The following is a 19,840-nucleotide window of genomic DNA, read 5'->3' as shown; positions in this document are numbered from 1 at the left end:
TTTTTCTCTACAGAAACCGCATCCAGTTGTCTCTTGGGACCCATTTATACTGTCCACTTTAAGATCTTTCCTGGCAACTTTCTGAAACACAAATACCATTTTACACCTGATTTCCCTTCTTACTGCTAACATCCTTTTGTTTTTAACTCATTACAGAGAAAGATGAGAAATTGTTGCAATTCCACCAGCCATGATTGCAAATTATAACATACTGTTCCTACAGAAGAAAGGATAAATATAAAAGGACACGGCAGTGCAATCATAGGTCTGCTTAAAAATTTATTGTGTGATACTGACACAATACCAGACCAGACTCCAGTCAGCAGATGAATAGCCCCAGAGTCCTGCAGTTGTCACAAACAGTTATTTTTTCATTCCCCACACCAGCTGTCCTTGTGACCTGTCTCAGAGAGACAGACACTGCCAATTTTGAACCAATTTGTGCTGAATTGCAAGCAGCCTTGTGTTGCAGACCCACATCCGCAAGGAGCTTGGTCGAAATGACCCGAATGTATTGAACGTAGGGCCCATGAGAGCCGCCAGAGACAGGAAGCCTTCTGTTCCATTGGCCCGCAAGTGTGGTGCTCAGATTTACAGCCCAATCCTAAAACCTTTGACATTGAAACAAAAAAAGTGAAGAAAATTATTGGTATTAAAAAATGTGCTGTTCTGGTCGCCGTATTATAGGAAGGACGTGATTGCACTAGAGGGTGCAGAGGAGATTTACTAGGAAGCTGCCTGGAATGGAGAATCTTAGTTATGAGGACAGATTGGATAGGCTGGGTTTGTTCTCATTGGAAAAGAGGAGGTTGAGAGGAGACCTCATTGAGGTGTACAAAATATTGAGGGGCCTGGACATAGTGGATAGTAAGGGTCTATTTCCATTGGTTGAGGGGACTATTACGAGGGGGCATAGTTTTAAGGTGGTTGGTGGAAGGTTTAGAGGGGATTTGATGGGGGTTGTGGGGATCTGGAACTCGCTGCCTGGAAGAGTGGTGGATGCAGAAACCTTCACCACTTTTAAGAGATGGTTGGATGGGCACTTGAAGTGCAGTAACCTGCAGGGTTACGGACCTAGAGCTGGTAATTGGGATTAGACTGGATGACCTTTTGTTGGACAGCTCAGATATAATGATAAGTACTACAGGGAATAGAATACGGCCAGGGTGATCTCCTGGACTAGTTTCGATCGCCTGGATGGGTCGGAGAGGAACTTTCCCAGATTTTTTCTCCCTAAATTGGCCTGGGATTTTATCTGGTTTTTGCCTCTCCCAGGAGATCACATGGCTCCGGTTGGGGTGGAGTGTAGAATGTTTCATTATAAGGGGTGTCGCAGTTGTGTGAGGCGGATTGGTTGGGCTGGGTGCTCTTTGCCTTTCCGTCTTTGTTCATAGGTTTATATGTAACCTTCAGGGCTGCTGACCAAGGGCCGTGTGGCTCTTTGTCGGCCGGCGTGGACACGATGGGCTGGAATGGACTCCTTCTGCGCTGTAAATTTCTATGTTTCTAAATCTTACCAGTACAAACTTGTGGCAGTCGGTAACATCGGAACATGTGAAATTGATGGACAGGTCCATCAAGTCCGCCCCACACCATGATGGCCAGTGCATCATGACTACACATTTCTTCCCTCTCCCCACCCCAGTAACCGCACCCCCGCCCCGCCGCACGACCCCATCTCCATCCCTGCAAAATAACGGAGATAAGGGAAGAAATGCGCTGGAAAATCCCTCTCCAACCCGCTCAGGCGATCAGAACCTGTCCAGAAGATCACATAGAACAAGTGTATCTATGAAGTCTTCTTACCTTCCATTCGCTCCAGCTCCCTCTTGAAGGTGTGCAGAGTCAGCATCCACCACACCCGCCGGCAACATAGTCCAGAGGGCCACTACTCTCTGGAAAAAGAAGAACCATCCAGTATCCAATCTTTTCCTACTCTTACACAGTTTAATTACATGAATCCAGCAGTGGCTCCATCTGATGACAGCTGAAGTTCCTTGTAATGGAGTTTGAAGGACCAGCAGAGAAAATAAATTGTTATACTTCGTGTTCTGTCAATTAAAAAGGTATGTTTAAATTCTATTCTATGGGCTGGATTTTCGGTTGTCTAACGCCTCAGTTAGTGCCCAGAGGAGGCGTTAATGGAAGCATTAGAACTTAGCGACCGGGCATGCAACTTTTAGCGCCCCGACGGAAAATTCATTAGAGGTTCACCGGGGGCGCAAACCATTAGCGCCTGGCTGCTGAAGATCACTCCAATCCTGACGTATCCCTGGTTCAATGCGCCCGCCTGCGCCCCAGTCAGTAAATTCGGTGCTTGCGCCTCATTGAGCGTCCGCAAATAACAATGTCTGGAAAAACAGTTGGTACAGGCTTACAGAGTCTACTTAAAGAGATGAGGAAGCGTTTCCCTCGGAGGTCACACCCAACAAGAATCAATCAATCACAGTTTTGACATTTTCAATTGACCCCCCCAGTCTCAACAGCTATTTGGGGGAGAGAGTTCCAGATTCCCACCACCTTTTGTGTGAAGAAGTGCTTCCTGACATCACCCCTGAACGGCCTAGCTCTAATTTTAAGGTTACGCCCCCTTGTTCTGGACTCCCCCACCAGAGGAAATAGTCTCAGTTAATTAGGTTGCGTGGGGTGAACGTACTGGGCTGATGTGCGGCCCGGGATGGGAGGAATCGCCTTCATTTCACTCGCACCCATGGGTTAGGATCTTATTTTACTGATCTCACAGGTGATACTCAGGACTCTACACGATTGGTAACAGGAGACTGCCACTATGTGGATCAAAAAAATCTGCTACATGTATTCTGCCTGAAATGGAGGGTTACAGGACTCTGTAGAAATGTAGATTTAAAAAGAATCTGCTGAGTGCTTGCTATAAGAGCTTTCTACATACTCAATATAGGCAGTCAAGGGTTATGGGGAGCGGGAAGGGAAGTGGAGCTGAGCCCAGGATCAGATCAGCCATGATCTTATTGAATGGCAGAGCAGGCTCGAGGGGCCAAATGGCCTACTCCTGCTCCAATTTCTTATGTTCTTATGTTCAACATGTTTCTTTATTCCTTAAAGCACTAGCTCATTTTGAGCTATGCTTACATAGGCACCTCACCCAAGTGGTCTTTCGGGAGTTTCAGTGGGATATTTGACTGTGCCAAACCCGATCCTATCCTTATTTGATGTCCACACATGTATACGTTCCAGCAAGGGTTGCTGGACAGCAGCAGGAGCAGGAACCCTTTCCTAACCCAGGGAAACCTTGGCCAACTGTAGCCCTTCTGGGACTTGAGACCTTCCTAGCTTGGCGGCTCATTACCAAGGATACATTTAATTACTGAGCCATCAGGGGAGCTATTCATTACGATGCAGTCTGATTCTGGCCACATCTTCCTCTCCTGTGTACTCCCCATGGTGGGATCTCTATATTGGCTCTCCTTGAGTCATTTGAGGCAATTATTTATTGAACCTCCAGGGGCTCCTGCCCCCATTACCATTGTCTCCTCCCCCTCTGGTGCTAAAGCGAGTGACCTGCGGCAGCACAAGATTTCCCTTGCGGGCTACCTCGGAGAGCAGAGTTACCGCTGGATGAAACGATAACAATATTGCAGTGGTGGCTGCACAGTTTGGGTCCGAATATTGCCTACTTGCCAAGAACAGGCAATTCAGATTTTATATTAAAAGTAACTTGATCAGCAACGGTGCAGTGTTTAGAATGTGTTGCTAGAATCAGCATGATGACAAGGATACCAGTTTGTGGTGCTTAAACAACAACTTGTATTTATATAGCGCCTTTAACATAGTAAAACGTCCCAAGGCACTTCACAGCAGTGTTACAAGACAAAAGATTTGGCACCAAGCCACTTAAGGAGAAATTAGGGCAGGTGACGGTCACTGAGGTAGGTTTTAAGGAGTGTCTTAAAGGAGGAAAACGAGGTAGAGAGGTGGAGAGGTTTAGACAGGGAGATCCAGAGCTTAGGCAACAGAAGGCACGGCCACCAATGGTTGAGCGATTATAATCAGAGATGCTCAAGAGGGCAGAATTAGAGAAGCGCAGACATCTCGGGGGGTTGTGGGGCTGGAGGAGATTACAGAGATAGGGAGGGGCGAGGCCATGGAGGGATTTGAAAACAAAGATGAAAATGTTGAAATCAAGGCGTTGCTTAACCAGGAGCCAATGTAGATCAACGAGCACAGGGGTGATGGGTGAACATGACTTGGTGCGAATTAGGATGCGGGCGGCCGAGTTCTGGATGACCTCAAGTTTCTGTAGGGTAGAACGTGGGAGGCCAGCCAGGAGTGTGTTGGAATAGTCAAGTCTAGAGGTCAAGTCAAGTCTTAAACTGTAGACTGGTTGCAAAGGAGAACTGCTCGTTGGTGGAGCAGCAACAACAACAACTTGTATTTATATAGTGCCTTTAATGTAGTAAAACGTCTCAAGGCACTGAATTGCTGAATTTAAAGTGGCCTTTTCACTCTTTGACAAAGATGGGGATGGAACCACAACAACAAAAGAGTTTAGGGCAGTTATGAGGCCACTAGGCCAGACCCAACAAAGGCAGAACTACAGGATATGATCAATGATGGAAATGGAACAATTGGCTTTCCAGAATTTCTGACAATGATGGCAAGAAAAATGAAAGATACTGATAGCGAGGAGGAAATCAAAGAAGTTTGCCGAGTGTTTGATCAGGACGGCAAGGGTTATATCAGTGCTACAGAATGTCATCATGTCATGATAAACCTTGGAGAAAAATTGACAGATAAAAAAGTTAATATTGATGGTGATGGTCAAGTGAACTATGAAGAGTTTGTACAGATGATGACTGCAAAATGAAGATCTTGTACAGAAAACATTTTCTACGACAGGAGGGTTATCAAACTAAATTTGACACTTAGCCACGTAAAGATTTATTAGGGCAGAGTCAAAGAGCTAGGATATAAGGAGCATCTTAAAGGAGGAGAGAGAGGTGGAGAGGTTTAGGCAGGGAGTTCCAGAGCTTGGGGCCCAGGCAACAGAAGGTATGGCCACCAATGGTGGAGTGATGAAACTCGTGGATACTCAAGAGGCCAGAATTTGAGGAGCGCAGAGATCTTGAAGGATTGTAGGGCACATGGTGGTTACAGAGATAGTGAGAACATAAGAAATAGGAGCAGGAGTAGGCCATTTGGCCCCTCGAGCCTACTCTGCCATTCAGTAAGATCATGGCTGATCTGATCATGGACTCAGCTCCACTTCCCTGCCCACTCCCCATAACCCTTTATTCCCTTATCGCTCAAAAATCTGTAATCTACGCCTTAAATATATTCAATGACCCAGTCTCCACAGCTCTCTGGGGCAGAAATTTCCATAGATTTACAACTCTCTGAGAGAAGAAGTTCCTCCTCATCTCAGTTTTAAATGGGCGGCCCCTTATTCTGAGACTATGTCCCCTAGTTTTAGTTTACCCTATGAGTGGAAATATCCTCTCTGCATCCACCTTGTCGAGTCCCCTCATTATCTTACATGTTTCGATAAGATCACTTCTCATTCTTCTGAACTCCAATGAGTATAGGCCCAACCTACTCAACCTATCTTCATAAGGCAACCCCCTCATCTCCCGAATCAACCTAGTGAACCTTCTCTGAACAGCCTCCAATGCAAGTATATCCTCCCTTAAATACGGAGAACAAAACTGTACGTAGTACTCTAGGTGTGGCATCACCAATACCCTGTACAGTTGTAGCAGGACTTCTCTGTACCTGCGTACTAACTCTTTGTGTTTCATGCACAAAGGCCCCCAGGTCTCTCTGTATTGCAGCACTTTGCAATTTTTCTCCATTTAAATTATAATTTGCTTTTCTATTTTTTTTCTGCCAAAGTGGATAACCTCAGTTTCCCACATTATACTCCATCTGCCAAATTTTGGCCACTCACTTATCCTGTGTATACAGGGGACGGGGCCATGGAGGGATTTGAACTCAAGGATGAGAGCAGAAATACCATCGCAAGACCGAGAAAGAGAAAGAACGAGTTGATTATTTAGTGGCCTCACAAGCGCGGGGGAAACCAATGAGTGGGTGTGAAGATGTGGCCCCCTTGCTGTGTGTCCAGTGAGCAGTTGGTTAATGTTTTCGGTGGAGCCCTTTCTCGGGGCAGATGATACAGGGTCACTCCGAAAGCATTAAGCTTCCTTTCACATGTCGACTGGCCTGCTGAGCACTTGCAGTAATTTATATTTTTATACACGGAATTAAGGAATATTTTATGATTTTTTTTTTCATTTCACTCAATCATTATATTCAGCTAAATAAAACCAGTAAATCAATTTGACAGATTGATATGACAGAAAAATCAATTGTATATTTTGTTTTGCCAATTTTACAGGCCAAGAAAGCTGGGGAGGTGAGTTCCTAACAAGCCTACTGAAATAAACAGAAAGTCTGTTTTTTTTGCTAATTAAAGACTTGTTAACGAAATTGTGTTCTCAGAAATTGGACATTCTGAAGCTGCACATTCTCATGACCTCGTCATTCAGTTATTAATATCCCTTTTTGTGTTTCCTGTGATTCCTGAGACAACTGTGGTTGGTCATATGAGAGGGGCACAGAGGGCGTTGGCTCACCCTGCCAATATTGGGAGGGGCATCATCTCCTCTCGGTGCCTCCATCTGAAGCCCTGAGACCAGGAATTCACGGAGTGAGAACCATTTGTGGTGGAGTGGTGCAGGGCACCGGATGGGGCCAACACTGTGCAATGACAGGGAAGGTGTGAATTTAAAGGTCTGCCTTCAAGGCCGATTGAGTTAACAGCACTAACTCAGTGAGCTCATCTATCCCGCCCTGTAATGGTTTGCGTCCTCCAATCTGATCGAACATTGTAGGCGTCATGTTGTTTTGCACGATCCAAGCCAAGCAAGTACGAAGTGACAATAGTTGGATTGCACTCTAAAGTGATATGGTGTTCTTCGGAGATACGTGGAAATGAATATATGGAGGCCAAGAGATGACTATTCTGGAGCTTTGCTTGACTATCGATGGCGCTTAGGGAGTATTTATGTGGAACATTCCCTCAATGAGTATAAATGGATGGGGTACAGTCAATGATAGAGCAGACTGTACTTGATCTGTGGGTAGGTTTGCCAACTCTGGAGGTTTCATCACATGATCTCTCACCTTCAATCTTCTTGCCCCCCCACCCCCCACGCCATTGGTCATCCAACACATTCATCCTCACAGTGCCCCGCCTTCCCACGCCAATTGGAAGGCAATCAGGATCTTCATTATCCGATTGGATGATGTGGGACAGTCAGTCTCCAATATTTTTATAACTAATAAATGTTCAAAGAAAATGGATAATATTTTTAATGATTACCTCCCCCGCGTTGCTTGCAGCAGTATCTTGGAGATTAATCTTCAATTCCTGGAAAGTCCAGGGCAATCCTTTGAGGGTTGGAAACCGCATAAGAACATAAGAAATAGGAGCAGGACTAGGCCATTTGGCCCCTTGAGCCTGCTCCGCCATTCAATAAGATCATGGCTGAACTGATCATGGACTCAGCTCCACTTCCCTTCCCGCTCCCCATAATCCTTGACTCCCTTATCCTTCAAAAATCTGTCTATCTCCACCTTAAATATATTCAAAGACTCCACAGCTCCCTGGGGCAGAGAATTCCAAAGATTCACAACCCTCTGAGAGAAGAAATTCTTCCTCATTTCCGTTTTAAATGTGCGACCCCTTATTCTGAGACTATGCCCCCTAGTTCTAGATTCCCCCACGAAGGGAAACATCCTCTCTACATCCAACCTGTCAAGCCCCCTCAGAATCTTATACATTTCAATAAGATCACCTCTCATTCTTCTGAACTCCAATGAGTATAGGCTCAACCTGCTCAACCTATCTTCATATCTGTGTAAAGAACATATTTCCTGACCATTGCGTCCCATACAATACTTGAGTTGGGGCCGAATTAAATAATATTCCCCGATCATCTTGTATTAACATCAGGGTCTGGAATCAGGTCAGTGAGAAGTGATACAAAGGGAGAAACTGAGAAGGGGGAACAAATCCTTTTTTTCTGCAGATGAACGGCATAAGCTGTTGCTCAGGATGTCATCGACTGCTCCTGGACATCAGTTTAGGATTTTCCTGATTTCACTACCTTCTCCTGACTCCTAGCTCAAATAATCTGGCACGTTTGCTGTGTGTTTCCAAACTCATTTATCTACTATGCCTGCACACTACTGAACTACCACTGAATTGGACAACACAGTACTTAGTAAATGCCCACAATCTGTCCAGGTATCTCCATTGGAACACAGCCAGGCTCACAGAACCTTCCCGTGCGAGTGCAGACCTGTGTAAATTATGGTATGGTTCTGATTGTCCGGATCTGACCATCCTAATCCTATTTGCACATGATGTCTTATTTAAACAATAATTAGTTTGGTGGTGATAAATAAGAAAGTATGGATCCAGAGAAGACCACTGAGTTCATCAGGCCGGTTCTTTGCACAGAACATATACAGTCCGCTCGATCATTGACTCGACCCCATCCATTTAATCAGCTGAGGAAAGATTCCACACCCGAACCCCACAGGGAGCCAAGCAAAACTCCAGAATATTCATCCATCCTCAGTCTCCACTGTTCAACTCTGGCCTTTTGCCCTTTACAGACAACATCCTCGCCTGCCTTCTGCCAATGGAGCACAGAAACCATTGCATCCCATAAAATAATTGAGTGAGGGCCTAAGTCCCTAATCATGTGCTGGTGAAACACCAGCCATCTGCAGAACTTTAACAACCTATGAAACCTGCAGTAACATCCAAGGCTGGATACTCCTCTTCTGGGTGGACTTCCAGCAGAAAAGGACTTAGGCTCATCTCTCTTACCCCGCCCCAATGCCAACCCATTTCCCTGGGTCAGAGGTTATCTGATGTGCACGGTGGGCTTCCAGTAAAATTTCCTCATCAAGAGGGAGCCCAATCGCAAAGTTCTGTCATCCTGGCAACAGAAGAGGCATCTGGGAATTTAAAGGGCAAAAGAGTTCCAAAGATTAGGAAATTGCCAGCTTTGTAGGCCTCGCCAGAGACCAAGACAGGTAAGTGAGGCCAGATTGGAGCGAGAGAAGGCCACAAGGCCCTCTCCTTCCACTGGGGGGAGGGGATCTCGGGGCCATTGCCGCTGCTTCCCAGTGCCATCCTGGACACGGAGGGAGATGAGGTAAGAAGGTGCAGAGCTCTTCTACAAATCAGCCTTCGAAATGTTCGGGTTATTCCTTTCAATGACCGGAAAATTGGGAGGGCTACGAATCAGGCGTGCGGACCCCCTCACACCCGGTTGTCTGATCCGCCCTCCCGCGGAGCAAGGCCCCGCAGCAGGAGCCCGATCGAGAACGCCACATTCCATCGCCCCTCGCGACCGCTCAGCAAGGCCGTGGGACATCTGCTAGAATTATGATGAGGCAATGCATCATTGCACCATTGTTCTGCGGTGATTCTTTGCCCAGCGTTTATTGCAGTCCTGTTCTTTTTTTTGATTTTCATGATTCATCATATTGTTTGCTGACAATATCTGTCTCCGGTTACCCTACAACACCCGATCGAACGGGAAATCAGATACCCCAATATCCTGCCAGGACTACAGATCCAGACCTATTCGTCCTGTAAATCTGCAAGAGTCAGGGATATTCTTGTCATAGAAGGGCTTCACCCTGGACAGAGGCAGTCATTTACCTACTTCGCCCACCCCGCCCCCAAAGTTCCATTAATAAAGTCCTGAGTACTTGCCTTTGTCTGTTGGTCTTCTTCTTGTGTTTTACGCAGGATTGCACAGAGCTCTGTACCATCAGTCCGTAACTGCATTTTATCCTGACCATGTGCCTTCATGGAGTTATTTACTGTGCGGCAATTTATCTAAAGTTTATGTAAAAAGGAAACCGGAGTAGATAGAGGAGTGATACTTGTAATGTGGCCCAGGGGTTATTTGCAGATCTCTGATCCTCGCTTCTCCCGGGCTCTCTGCTCTGAACTGCTCTGTTCTGAACGTGCACAGCGGCAGATGTTGACCGAGCTTTGATTCAATACTGCGTCCTCTCTTTTTCTTTCCTCTTTCATTATTCTTTTCCAATTTGCTTCCCCCCTCCGGCCCTGAAGATGTAAAGTCTTGCTGGGTACAGTTCCACGGGTACAGGCCATCTCCCCAGTGACTAGTCTTCATGTGTGAGCCTGAATGATGTGTGTCCGTGGGCTGTTGTCCGCAGGAGGTGATAACCTGACCCGACATCCATTGATCAATACCTCACTGTGCTGGGGCAGAGCGAAAATGGAATTCGAGACACACGCATTAAAAATGGTATAAAGGCAGTGGAGAAGGTGCGAAATAGATGTACAAGAATAATACCAGAACTGAGAGGTTATAATATCAGAAAAGACTGCACAGGCTGGGGCTCTTTTCTCTCAAAAAGAGAAGGCTGAGGGGTGACCTGATAGAGGTCTTTAAAATTATGAAGGAGTTTGATAGGGTAGATGTAGAGATGTTTCCGCTTGTGGGGGGAGACCGAAAGTAGGGGCCATCAATATAAGATAGTCACTGATAAATCCAATAGGGAATTCAGGAGAAACTTCTTTATCCAGAGAGTGGTGAGAATGTGGAACTCGCTACCACAGGGAATAGTTGAGGTGAATAGTATCGATGTCTTTAAGGAGAAGCTAGATAAGTACATGAGGGAGAAAGGAATAGAGGGTTATGTTGAAATAAAAACAGAAACTGCTGGAAACACTCAGTAGGTCAGGCAGCATCTGTAGAGAGAGAAACAGCGTTAACGTTTCAGGTCGATGACTGAAGTCTTTAATGATACTATGGTGCATTGCTGGACCCAAGTGCAGCCCTTGCTCTGCAATGTAGTCCAATTGACTTTGGCAGTGAGAAAGAAGCACCTATTACTTTAATGTCAGGTCTTTTTATTTCCATATATATGCTCTTTTCTGCCTTCTTCTCTTGAAAGTGCTGATTCTCACTGCAGTTCGGTCCCTACAGGACCTGGCGCTAAAGGCTATCCAGCTGTTAAGCTGGTCACTGGGCGTTGGCAGACTCTTTGCCCACAGACAGTATCACTGCTAGGCCCAATCCTGTTCTGACCTGACATCACACACAGGTTCCAGCAGTGGTCGGTGAATGCTGCTCGGGAGCTTGAACTCGAGCTGATTATTTTTCCCAATTCCATCGCCCAGGCCTCTTCTAATAGCGTCAGAACCGTCTTGGATCAATTGCATGACATCGTGTTCAGTTTGACTTCCTTGACAACGAAAATAAATCTCAAGTGGCCGTCAACCCATTGCAGAACTTAACAGGGTCAAGGGCAGTATAGTTTGCAAAGGGAGTTAGGCTGTCAGTACAAATCCTAATATGGCGCGAATCAGCGTGACGGAGAACATAGCACAGTGAGTGGAACTGATCGAAATGAAGGTATAGAACGGTGGAAAATAGGGGTCGCCAACCCTCCAGGATTGCCCTGGAGTTTCCAGGAATGAAAGATTAATCTCCTGGAGGAATCCAGGAGAAAAATCATTGAGGCATTTTAAAAACAAATATGTTTTCTTTGAACACTTTTGTTTGTTGGTTATAAAAAATTATTGGAGATGGTTGAGGGCGGGGAAAAAAAAGGTCTGTTTGTCCGGGCGGGGCGGTTGGAGGTGGGAGATCATGTGATGGAACCTCCAGGAATATGTCCAACCAAAGTTGGCGACTCCAATGGAAAAGGGAACGTCTTGGTGGACTGTCATTCCACAGAATAACGTGTTTTATGGAGAGTGTTAGAAAGCACAGGTTAACTCCCTGAGGAGCACTGCAGAATGACAGCATAATAATACGTCTGCATTCTTTAGAGAATGCCACACAAATGCATGAGGGAACAGTCACATAGTGGTAATGTTACTGGACCAATAAACCAGAGGCCTAGATGATAGAGAGAAGTAAGTTCACATGGCAGCTGGGGAATTTAACTTTAGTTAATTCAATAAATCTAGACTAAAAAGTATCAGTAATGGTGACCATAAAACTACTGGATTGTTGTAAAAACCCAGCTGGTTCACTAATGTCCTTTAGGGAAGGAAATCTGCCGTCCTTACCCGGTCTGGCCAATATATGACTCCAGACCCACAGCAATGTGGTTGACTCTTAGTTACCCTCTGAAATGGCAACTACTTCTCAAGGACAATTAGGGATGGGCAATAAATGCTGGCTTTGCCAGCAATGTCCACATCCTGTGTTTTACGGCCCTTCAGTTTCTATGGGATAGCAGAACATTGGGAGAGTTGCCCTGTTGAGGGTGTCCTGGCCAATATTTATCCCTCAAATAACATAACAGAAAACAGATTATCTGGTCATTATCACATTGCTGTTTGTGGGAGCTTGCTGTGCGCAAATTGGCTGCTGCGTTTCCCACATTACAACAGTGACTACACTCCAACAGTACTTCATTGGCTGTAAAGTGCTTTGAGACGTCTGGTCGTGAAAGGCACTTTAGAAATGCAAGTATTTTTTTTAAAGAGATGACGGTGCTGTGCGATCAATGGGTAGAATAAATGCATTGCCACTAAAAGCTACTGGCAAGGAACTTAAAAAAAAAGAAATCTGTTGGAACTCGGGGCTGCTTCACTCTCAAACGAAGAGCACGATGAAGTTTGAGATCGTAATCCTGTGTAAGTTGGGCTCCCCTGGCGAGTGCTAGTTTGTAATCGATGCTGACAGCAAGATATAAATCAAACGTAGGCTTCAATTGTTGCTAACACCCTGCGAGATGCTGCTTTCGATAAAGTTGCTTTAATATCCTCGATCTTGGCACTTGGATGCTCATTACTCAACTGCGCCCCCCTCCCTCCCCTCCCCGCGATGAGAAGTCCATCAAATTGGTCAGCAGACAGCAATTAGGGGACGATAAATCTCAATCGACTGATGCACCAGCTTTCAAATTTGGACTCATTAAGAAGATTGAACTCTTTGCTGAGGCTATTTTGAGAGAGAGGGAAGGAGACTGAGGATTTTTGTTCTTCCTCCCCTCCCTCAACACTTCTGGCGCTTTTCGCGGGCAATCGCTGGCAGGCACGAGACGCCTCGCGGCAGAGCCTGCTGTGGGGAAGAGCGCGTGCGTGCGTCAGAGCTCTCGGTTGTCAGGAGAGTTCGACGCGAGCCTGGCTGCAGACTGAACGCTGGATGAGGGACTCGGTGACGAGGCAGCAGTGCCAAGTCCACTGACAAAACCCCTCCCTGCAAGTCAGTTGGGACTGGGCTCCTTTTAAATTATTAAGCAGGGCCGGGCTGCTCATTATTCCTGACTCCAGTGCTCTCGGTGGCAGCGTGAGCACAATTTATACAGCACAGTACTTCTTCAGTGAAAGCTGACTGGGACTCCTAGTGCAACAGAGCAGCTTGAGATTGTATCCAATGCCTTCTTAACTTTCTGCAGTACGTAATGATTTTTCCCATTTAACTTTACCGAAAGACATCTTATTAATTTGATTGCAATATTTCCAGGTCAAAGCTGTACTTTTTTTTAAGAAGAACATTTTGTAAAGGCAAACCGATATTCCTAGTCTTAGGAATCTCTTTCTTTTTAAAAAAAAAACCCAGCTTCTCTATTCAGAATGCCAGTCCAGATATTTTGCACTATTTCCTTTGCTGCTGATGATGAAAAGGGAGAGGAGAAGAGAAGGGAGGAGAGTTTCGATCAGTTTTCTGAGGAGGAGGAAGATGACGAAAGCCAGGCGCAGGTGGTCAGCCTCACTACTTTTGCTGGCAACTCCAACCTGCACGGACTGAACCATATCTTTGTCGAAGGTGGCTGTGGGGTCCGGCAGGTCCTGTGGGGCTGTGCCTTCCTATCCTCTCTCGCCATCTTTCTGTACCAGGTGATGGACCGCATCATGTATTACCTGGAGTACCACCACATCACGGCGCTCGATGAGATGGACAGTCCCTTCATGTACTTCCCAGCCGTGACCCTCTGCAACTTCAACAGATTCCGACGCTCCAAGATCACTTACCCAGACCTGACCTTTGCTGGCTCGCTAATGGGGTACACTGAAGGTGTGGACCTAGGATTTCAACTGGCGCCGTCGCCCAGGAATGATGGCTCACCGTTCAGCATGTATGAATTGTTCAACAGGACCAGCCATCAGTTGGAAGACATGCTAAAGGAATGTACATACCGTTCGCAAGAATGCGGCCCTGAGAACTTCACTGTGGTAAGCTGAGTTTACTCGACAAAGGATTCGGTGATTCCTGCCACTTGGAGACACTTAATCTTCAGTAATAGCCGTTGCCTTACTTTGTTGTGTCAGTTGCACTTTCGATTTAGTTCCTGTGGTCAGGATATTTTGCACTCACCTGTTTATGCCACTTGAGTTACTATGTTGTCTTTTTATCCTTGCTGGGGTTAATGGGTAAATAATGTAATCGATGTCTAGTAGTTTCTATCTAAAGGACAACCCACCTGTCCATCCCCCCCTTCCCCCAAGGTATTGGTTTCAATGCTTAAGTGACCATGTCACCATGGGGTGAAGTTTACACAGAGGAGTCTGAAGTTTGCAGTGGCATCAGTTACCTCCAATTCTTAGCAGGGAAAAAGTTTCTCCCAGGTGGTTATGTTAGGTCAGTTTTATTATGAGAGTATTAGGAAATGGCAGAGAAAATGTCATAGTGAATAAGTGAAGAGAAGAATGGGTAACACACAGTTTAGATCCACTTTCAAGGCAAGGTGTCTGCTAAGACCTCTGCAGCACATTTAGATACAGAAGACAGCAGAATAGTGCCATTGATAGCCTTATGACCCATGTGCCAGCTGTGGCTCAGTGGGTAGCACTCTCACCTCTGAGTCAGAAGGTTGTGGGTCCCACTCCAGCAGCCAATATATGCACAGCAGGGTCCCACAAACAGCAATGTGCTAATGACCAGGCAATCTATTTCGGTCACGATGGTTGAGGGATAAATATTGTCCAGGACACCGGGGAGAACTCCCCTGCTCTTCTTCGAAATAGTGCCATGGGATCTTTAATGTCCGCCTGAGAGGGCAGATGGGACTTTGGTTTAAAGTCTCCATCGACAGTGCAGTGTTGAAGTGTCAGCCAAGCTTGTGCCCTTGAGTCTCTGGAGTGAGGCATGACTCTTGACCCTTGAATGGAAAATCCCTATAGAATTCCTGTTTGCTTTGTCTGGTGAATATTTATGACTTGTTATTTTAGATGTACGGTAGGTCCACCTGATGATATTGGAAGCAATATTAGACATCTATCTTTCAGTTGGTAGCACCCTTGCCTCTGAGTCAAAGTGGTGGGCTCAAGTCCCGCTCCAGAGACTTCAGCTTAAAATCTAGGCTGACATTCCAGGGCAGTATCGAGGAAGTGCTGCACTGTCAGAGGTGCAAATGAGACAAACCAAGGCCCTGTCTGCGCTTTTGGGTGGATGTAAAAGATCCCATGGTACTATTTCGAAGAAGAGCAGGGGAGTTCTCCCCGGTGTCCTGGCCAATATTTATCTCTCAACCAACATCACTAAAAGACAGATGATTTAGTCATTATCACATTGCTGTTTGTGGGAGCTTGCTGTGCACAAATTATCTGCCACATTTCTCTCATTACAACAGTGACCACACTTCAAAAGTACTTCATTGGCTGTAAAGCGCTTTGGGACGTCCGGTGGTCGTGAAAGGTGCTATATAAATGGAAGTTCTTTTTGTTTCCTCCTGGTTTGTCCCCATGCTTCTATTCCTGTCACCTTACTTCACCCTTTAAGTGCCACTGTGATTGCTACCTTTGATTACAGTAACCTTTCTCCATTGAGATTTCATTATGCCAACAACAATTTAGCTTTGCTTTTGTGAGTGTGAACGTGTTTTAAGATGATTTAAAAAGTCAAGCTATCCCAGCATTCCTTTCTTTTAGCACTTTTAATGGTAGAGCAAATGTGAGAGATTGGAGTCTTAATCTTGTCTCTCTATATGAGTAACAGGTCTAGGGAACGGGATAAACATTTTGCTCAAGCACTTGCTGTACTGTAACATGCAGCACAGAGGCAACGGCTGAAACGATTATAAGCTACAGCCTCAGCTAAATGTGCAAACTTTGTACTTGTATTATGAAAGCACAGGCCAAGGTTGTATTGTAGTATAAGAATAGAACCAGGTCCCCTTTTAAGGCAAAGTGTTCTCGAGGGTCAGGAGCAATGCTGACGTGCGGAGGGCCTGGAGGATGGGAGCTGGTCATTCCATGAATTGGGTTGTTCTGACATCAGAGAGTGTTCTCTGAGGTAGTCTGAGCCTGAGAACCAGGTTGTAATATTTGCATGTCATATAATAAAAAGAAAGAACGTGCATTTATATAGCGCCTTTCATGACCTTGGGACGTCCCAAAGTGCTTTGCAGCCAACCAAGTACTTTTGAAGTGTAGTCACTTGTAATGTAGGCAACGCGGAAGCCACATTGTGCACAGCAAGCTCCCACAAACAGCAATGTGATGACAACCAGATAATCTGTTTTAGTGATGTTGGTTGAGGGATAAATATTGGCCCAGGGCACCTCTGTTCTTCCTTGATTGTACTATGGGATCTTTTACGTCCACCTGAGAGGGCCTCAGTTTAACCTCTCATCTGAAAGATGGCAACTCTGACATTGCAGCACTTCCTCAGTCCTGCATTGATATAAGTATCAGCTTATATTTTTGTGCTCCAGTCTCTGGAGTGGGACTGGAGCCCGGAGGTGAGTGCATCATCTACTGAGCCACAGCTGACACCAATTTCCCATCGGACTGCAGTTATACTCCACAGGGACACCAAGGTCAAGTAGCTTTGGTTTAGCAACTCCTCCGAATGGAAGACCATATCAGTCACCTGTAATAAAGCTTGTTATAAATACCACTTGTGCGTGAATCATAAGCGGAGCTATTGTCACCAAACTAATAACCCTTTGTTGCCACGGTAACCATTAAGAAATCTGCTGAGGACATGTAATTGTGAGGTACTGTCCCATTGAGCTGAAGCAGTCACGTAACGTTATGTCGTTGGTTAATATGTAATAGATGAGGCTTTAGGTCTGAAAGTGTAAGCACATGACTGAGCTTCACCTGCCCTCAGTTTTTAAAAAAACAACCATACAAGGCAAGCTTCGCTAAAACAGCCATGTCTTCAAAAAATACATTTTATGGTGCCATCCGTTTTAATTTTAACATGTAGCTTACCCAGAGAGTTGGACCTTCTGAAAGAATTAAAGGCACATTCCTTTAATTTCCTCCCTTTTTTAACACTCCTTTTCTCTGCTCCTTCAATGTAGTTTTCTCTATCTTCCTGCCTCCCCACCCCTCCCCCACCAGTTTCGCTTGTGTAATAAAGTTCTTTGCGTTGCTGAATGAACAGCTGTGCGCATGTACTCGGTTACTATAAAAAGCATCGGTCCCGTCTCGTTCAGAAACATGCTGCCAGCCTGCAGAATATATTGCTGACAAGTTAGCGTTGCTTTGCCGTCACGCACGAGTGCTTGTGGCAGCTTTGGTTAGTGAGGATCTGCATAGGTATCCATTCCTTTTTTTAAAAATAAATTATTTTGAAGGCTTGTAAAAGAGGAGACCGTGTCAGCACCTTGCCATGTTGGTTTGGAAGATGGGGGGAATGGGGAGAACTTGCATCATAACGTCCCCCGTGATGTCCCATAGTGCTTCACAACCGATGAATTACTTTTGAAGTGCGGCAGCTCTTGTTGCGCGGATGCACGCAAAGATTCTTTGTCTTTTGCCAGGGGTCTGTCCGGAGCTTAACTCCAAACGACTTCAGTAAAAATGCTGCAATCGGGGCACCACGTGGGCAATCCCAGATGCCACCCCTCGTGCCACGACTCTACCACAAAATCATAATGTTACAGCACAGATGAAGGCCATTCGGCCTGTCGTGTCCGTGCCGGCTCTTTGAAAGAGCTATCCAATTACTTCGAATATACAGCACAGAAATAGGCCATTCGGCCCAACCAGGCCATGCTGGTGTTTATGCTCCACTCGAGCCGCCTCCCATCCTACCAATTAGTCCTGCTCTTCCCTGCTCTTTCCCCATAGCCCTGCAATTTGTTCCACTTCAAGTATTTATCCAATTCCCTTTTGAAAGTTAATATGTGCGAACTTTGATATTGCCGTGCTGTGCCACAGAGAGAGTTCCCTTGCTGCATTGTGGATTGTCTGGGAGCGGGTTTGCCCTGGTGGATTCTTACACAGTAGCTTTAAAGGTGCCAGGTTATTCTGTAGCAATACATTTGCTGTTAACCAGTTGACGTATTTGAACATCGGATTTGAAAGTATATATTTGTTGGGCAAGGTTATTCGGGGTTCCGGAACCAAGGCGGGTGGATGGAGTTAAGATATAGATCATGATCTAATTGAATGGCGGAACAGGCTCGAGGGCAATGTTCCCTTTAAGCTGCATGACCGTATGACACTCTGGGGTCCCGTGCAGCCGGCTCACTGGCTTTTAAATGGGAAAACCGCGCATGCATGGAATTTTGAATGGGCCACTCAGCCCGTTAAAGGGGCCATGCGGCCCAAAAATAAATTAGTGGGAACATTGCTCAAGGGGCTAAATGGCCTCCTCCTGTTCCTATGAAAGTACAATGACAAAGGTGGTTTTCTTCATAAGATTGGTGAATTTGTTTGGATTTGGAAGGATAATCACTAAAATTGTCTAAGAGCTACTCACCCAAAAGAAGTGGCTGTTTATAATTTCAACAAATTATAGAATCATCAACAACTTGCATTTATATAGTGCCTTCAATGTAGAAAATGCCCCAAAATGCTTTACAAAGACCCCAGTTAACCAACCAGCTGGAATTGTGGAGCTTCTCTCCTCCCTCCATTTTCTCTTCCTCCAACTCGTAAAGCCCAATCTTGGTGCCACCTTACCATTACTTCGATTCTTTTCAACCTTGGCACTATGCAGCACGTGGGCATTGCCCCTTCATCCAAGTTTCTCCATTTGCAACAAAAAAAATCACATTTGGTCCGAGGTGAATGTTTGCCGTTAGGATACTGGCTCTTGGGATCCATGGTAAGTTCCAGCGTGCGTCATTATCCAGAGTTGATGGCAAATAACAACATATTTTTTTGATCAAAGTGTACATCGGGTGGCGGATGGACATCTGCTGTGCCCACCACATGCAGTTGGCAGAGAACCCAAACCATTTTTGTGATCAGGCCTACTTCAACGGAACCGGTGAGCTGCCAGCACTAATAGGCAGCTCACCGATTTGGGAGGACAGGAAGTCCAGTGGGGCTTAAGGCAGCCAGCAACCCCTGAAAGGGGAGGTCCACTTTCAATGTTGGTTACTGGAACTCGATTTTCTAAAGCATGACGTCATCCACAATGCCCAATATTCTTTGGCACAGACTTCGAGGTGTTCCTAGAGCAAATGAGCAGCAGGAAGGAGTTCCTTTTTTTTTCTCCATATGAGTGATGCGTGCTCTATTAAATGAGCCAGCAGTGATGGAGAGGTGGCAGTGCAAGTCAATGCCACCAACATTGTTCCCAGGAGCTGTCTGCAGCATAGGAAGAAATTTAATGACCTCACCAGGGATGCCAAGTTAAGACTCCACTTCACATCTCTCCTACTCATTGCATCGCCCAGCAACACTTTCCTTTAGCCAGCACTGGCAATCGTTCCCTCTAATTTCCATGCCTCTCCTCCAATTGCACATCCTCTCTGCTTGTTCTCATGCCCTCAACACTTGCTATAACCCTCACAATGACTTCCCCCTCCTGTCCTCTTCTTCCTCTCAGCATGTGCTTGGGTGCCTTGTGCCTCTTCCAAAACCCTTCAGGGCACAGAC

General features: G+C 45.8%; 2 protein-coding genes across 3 annotated transcripts in view; both read left to right on the top strand.

Annotated features, from left to right (window-relative positions):
- Positions 1-4,454: 4,454 nt before the first annotated feature.
- LOC139240878 (calmodulin-1-like) lies at positions 4,455-4,854 on the top strand (the record flags this gene model as incomplete). Its single annotated transcript, XM_070869385.1, is given in 2 exon segments — positions 4,455-4,551; positions 4,554-4,854. Coding segments are annotated over 2 exon segments (387 nt in total), but the record flags the coding sequence as incomplete, so codon positions are not given.
- An 8,776-nt stretch (positions 4,855-13,630) lies between these two features.
- Positions 13,631-19,840, top strand: part of LOC139240933 (acid-sensing ion channel 1B-like) — a 357,576-nt gene continuing 351,366 nt past the window's right edge. For both annotated transcript variants that reach the window (XR_011588759.1, XM_070869476.1), the window contains exon 1: positions 13,631-14,230. Coding sequence is in view for 1 of the 2 variants with exons in the window: in XM_070869476.1 (XP_070725577.1) it covers positions 13,631-14,230 (600 nt within the window). In the remaining variant the exon portion in view is untranslated. The remainder of the gene's footprint in view (positions 14,231-19,840) is intronic.

This window comes from Pristiophorus japonicus, chromosome X (assembly GCF_044704955.1).
Source record: "Pristiophorus japonicus isolate sPriJap1 chromosome X, sPriJap1.hap1, whole genome shotgun sequence".
Taxonomy (NCBI): Eukaryota; Metazoa; Chordata; class Chondrichthyes; family Pristiophoridae; genus Pristiophorus; species Pristiophorus japonicus.
The sequence above is the reverse complement of the archived record's forward strand: the minus strand, read 5'-3'. Positions and strand labels throughout refer to the sequence as shown.